Source organism: Camelina sativa, chromosome 17 (genome assembly GCF_000633955.1).
Source record: "Camelina sativa cultivar DH55 chromosome 17, Cs, whole genome shotgun sequence".
In the NCBI taxonomy this organism is placed as follows: Eukaryota; Viridiplantae; Streptophyta; class Magnoliopsida; order Brassicales; family Brassicaceae; genus Camelina; species Camelina sativa.
Window position 1 is genome coordinate 30,681,431 of NC_025701.1, and position 4,686 is coordinate 30,686,116.

General features: G+C 32.9%; 1 protein-coding gene across 1 annotated transcript; it reads right to left on the bottom strand.

Annotated features, from left to right (window-relative positions):
- LOC104758441 (probable plastid-lipid-associated protein 9, chloroplastic) lies at positions 1,492 to 3,180 on the bottom strand. Its single transcript, XM_019239161.1, has 4 exons — positions 2,711 to 3,180; positions 2,332 to 2,614; positions 1,960 to 2,174; positions 1,492 to 1,585 (listed from the first exon to the last, which is right to left on the bottom strand). Exons 1-3 carry the CDS (start codon positions 2,791 to 2,793, stop codon positions 2,040 to 2,042), a joined length of 501 nt encoding a protein of 166 aa, XP_019094706.1. The 5' UTR covers positions 2,794 to 3,180; the 3' UTR covers positions 1,492 to 1,585; positions 1,960 to 2,039.

Below are 4,686 nucleotides of genomic sequence, written 5' to 3' on the forward strand. Positions count from 1 at the left end.
TCAAATTCAAATTTTGAATTCCTTTTAAATAAAAAATCGCTAAAATCTCATTTATTACGTGTGTGGTTCTTAACAATAAACATAATTATTGTTTGTGTCTCCCCAACAACACTTTTTGTATTTTCGAGAAGGTATATAATAAATTAATATATCCGTTGCATAACTCAGCCATAACTTTAGCATAACTCAGCCAACCCTCAAATTAGAATGACTAAATAACCGACCAAACCGAACCGAACCGAAAAAAATAATTTTTCCAATTTGGTATTTTTGAATTGGTATGTTTGGTTAATTTCGGTTATATTCGGCTTACTTTTGGTTATATTAGGCTAATCTACTTAATTACAATATATTTTGAGTTATTTATGGTTATATTTTAATCTAACCAACCCATTACCGAAAATAACCAAAAATGTTTTTGATTTTTTAAAAATATATTCAAATGGTAATAATATTAGTATATCCATTTACCACCTTAAACCAAACACATTAAAACACATTAGAACCAAAACCAAAAAACAAATAATGTTACTCATCTAAACCCTACATCTCAAACCCTAAACCCCAACCCTAACCCTAACCCCTAAACGTCATGTGTTGTATGTTTAACACATTCTGGTGAGAATGTGTAAAAATCAATCTTTCTTTGTAATTATTACTTTTTATTGATTATAATAATTGTAATATTCATATTTCAATTGTACATTTAAATATTAAGTTATAATAATATAAATTTACAAATATTTCATAAGTCAGCCGTGTAAGTCAATAACTCAGCTATCACTTAGTCACTTCGTCGGAATTTTTTTATTTTTTATTCGAATTTTGAGTTCAATTTTTTAATTATTTGTATAATATATTGTGAAAAAACTAACTTTATAAATTTATTACGCGTGTGGATCTCAGCAGGCACAGAATTGTTGTTTGGATTTCTCCAACAACACTTTTTGTAATATCGAAGCACTACACGAAAGACCAAACGAAGCCGTAACAAGTACATAACTCAGCCATAACTCAGCCGTACGAAGTACATAACTCAGCCATAACATATATGTTTTTTTAATATTTATCAATATTATCATATGGCCTCAATTCAATGTGTATCATATGGCCTCAATTTACAGAGATATGTATCATATGGCCTCAATTCAGTGTTATATAGAAAGATGGCAATTTGTATAAGCTGTGTTCTTAATTAATTTATGGTTTTATACATACTCTATACAAGCACAACTAGCATGATGATGATACATACTCTATACAAGCACAATTAGCTTTCGCGAAACCGACCCAAGCAACGACACCAATGGCTAGAATCACCCATCCCATCAAATCGGACTTTGCATCACTGTTTTTCTTATTCTTCACTACCTGTTTTGGGGAATTTACATCAACAACATGATATATCATGAGATTCACATTATCTTATAAGGTGGATGCATTCTGGAAAAAAGAAATGTGATGATGAGAATGAAATATAAAAAGATAATACCTTTGATGAGCTAGACGCTGCAGCAGGTTCAACAACACCCATTGGTTGTGAGCCTAGGCCATGTTTGTGAACCTCTGCGTGCAGTTGTGGAGCCTGTGCGTAGCATAAAATAGAAGGAGATTCGGTTAAAGAACAAAACTTTGAGATCAGGTTTAGAGGCACAATGCACAATTCAGCTGCAACATTCCCTTTTTATGATTCGATATACAACTCAAATATTTACAGTTTTAGAGAGAAGAACTTCGATTAAAGAACGAAACTTTGAGATATGGTTTAGAGGCAAAATGAACATGAATTTAACTGGCTGATGGTTTCTACTGATTTCAGGTAGTGCGGATTATATGGTTGCTGTAAAGATCAAAGACCTTAACTTCTACTTTCTGAGAGTTTGACAGAAATCAGAATCCTTTGTATAGAAATGATATACAAATAAAAGTTGGAAAGAAGAGAAGCAAAGATGCACTCACACTTGCATCTCGTGGGTTGCTTCGTTCTTGGCTATGGTAAGTTACCAGATATTTCTCACCTGGCGAGAAATCAACTAGTTTTACCTAAAACGGAATCTCTCAAGTGAAGTTGGATTAAGCCGCTCAAGTGAAGTTATTCTCTCATTCACATCAATCCTTTGTATATCAGTGATCTTCCCTGTAACTAAATCCTCAAATCCTCCAGCATCATTGAACTGTAACAGAGAGAAATCAAAAAACACAAACTTTCACGTATCTAAGCAATCTAAATAATCTCAAATACCAAAATACTAAAACTCAAACCTAATCTTCACCAATTTCTAAGAAAGTTTCAATTTTTATAAGACATTCGAAGAAAGGAGAGAAACTTACGGCGAGAATCAAAGACTCCTTAGCAGAGAGACGTTCCATTTCCCTAGCGTAAACCAAAGGAATCCCTTGAACAGCTTCTTGAACCATAGCTCTGCATATCATTCTCCGGTTTCTCCAACTTTTCTTCTCCGGCTGAAAACTGAGGGAAACCTTCGTCGTCAATGGTGGTGATACGGAGGATAAGAAGCTCAATTGAACCGCAGAGGTCCCAGAAACCGAACCAAGTTGTATCAGTGCCATTTGAAGATCAAAGATTGATTCTTTTCTTTTGCTGCGTAGAAATCTGAAGTATGAGTTAGGTAGCAGAAGACGAGAGAGCAGAGAGATTCACGAACTAGATTCATACCAAATTGAAATACGGTATGATCAGGAAGCTAACCTGAGTTTTGGAAGATGAACCAAGTAGGGCGTTGGTAAGGGCTCCGAGAGGATTAGAAGAAGAAGAAGAACCGGGAACTGCATAAGCGGCTCCGCCGTTAACAAGGTCTCTCATCGCCATGTTTCCGCCGTTAACTTGAAGTAGATCTCCTGATTTTATAAAATCGATTGGGTTGAATAGTTTACAAGTTCAGACCAAGAATCGTATTGTATTAGAGAGTAAACAAGAAATACCTAATTACATAAAACTTGAAAAAATTGAAAGGGAATATGAAACGACTCGAAGAAGCAAGAAAGAGAACAAAGTCTTAACTTTTACCAACGGGAAACAATAATTAGATCTCTGTGTGTGGGATTCATACGAAGAAGCTTTTCTTTTTTTATTTGTCCGCTCAAGAACAATGACAACAAAATCAAGGAGAGACGACGAGAGAGGTGTTTTTTTTCCTATGAACAGTGGAAAACTGTTTGTTTTCCTCTTTGATATAAACAAGAAAAAACAAATGTGGATCTTAAAAAAACTGCTTAGTGACGTGTTAAATCATATATGATGTGTATTTTAATTTACTGATGTGTATTTTTTTTTTTATTTTTTACTCCAATTCGAAAAACAAAACCCAAGGGGTAAATTGTAATTACACCCAGGGCACTAAACATTCTAGTAATTTTCAAAAGATTTATAGATTTGGGTAATAAACCAACTTTTGGATAACATTTCAGTAATTCTTTCTTTTTTATTCTTGTTTATTGTTTTCAAATATGTGCAATCATAAACTAAAAATTACAATAGAAAGCTTACCAATCGTTTTAAAAAAAATTCAAATTGTAGATAAAAACCAAAATTTAAAAATATATTCAAGTTGGCGAAAAACTAAATCTATACTAAAAATTAAACAGTAAAAACCATTGTTCCGGCCGCGCACGCCGAGTTCATCAAAATCCCCACGTTAAGCGGAATCACACTGAAGCTAATCGCAGACCATGCCTTTTGGAACAACCGAATGGAAGCTGTGTTGGTGAAAGCAGCATATAATTGTCAATGTGAGGCCTTCATGCGTCTGGTCGTTTTTTTTACACAGTTGATTTATCCAATTCCTTTGGCAACCCTCAGATGTGACCGTCGTCTAGAACACTCTCATTATCACTATCACCATTAGCTGTCTGTGTGGAGTCTATTACATCGGCTATGAAAAAGGGAGGATCCTTGTTTAATTTTGGTGTATTTTGTTGAAAAATGTGAACATTGGCTTTGAAAAACGGAAGATACTCAGTTTGATTTTGGTATATGATTAGTGAAAAAAAAAAAAAAAAACTACTGCACCACAAAAATTTAATTTCTGATAATATCCCAAATTAGTCTTTCTTTTTCACATTTTAACAAATAAATAAAGAATGATATATTGACTTCTGTGAAAAATGAAATATAGCTTGAAATACATTTAGAAAAGTGATTTTCCAAAAAGAAATAAAAAAAATCTAAATTTGGATCGTTTTATCCAAAATCTAATTTCTAAGTTTTTGAGAATTTTTTTTTGCCGTAGACACTAACATTGTTTTTTTTCCTTTCAGATATGGAATCAAAAACTAAAAATTACTATAGAAAGCTTAAAAATCGTTTGTTTACAAAACAAATTACAGAACTGAAAACCAAGATTTAAAGATATACTAGGGGATAACCCGTGCTACAACACGGGGTTAAATATTTTTTAACCTTTTTCTTGTCTAAGTTAGGTTATCTATTTTATTTTCGAAGTTAAAATAAAAACGTAATCGGTAATAAACTAATTCAGTCGCTTTATATAATCTCATACTTTGCATAATATAGCTGCTTACAAAATCAGACAGACAAAGAGTATATTGAATAGTAGCTATGTAAGAGGGTATATATTCGACAATATCGGATCGTAGGTTCGTAATCGATTATGCACAAAGCAATATTGGACTATAGTTTTGTTGGTTTGTGTTCTAAGATTCTAA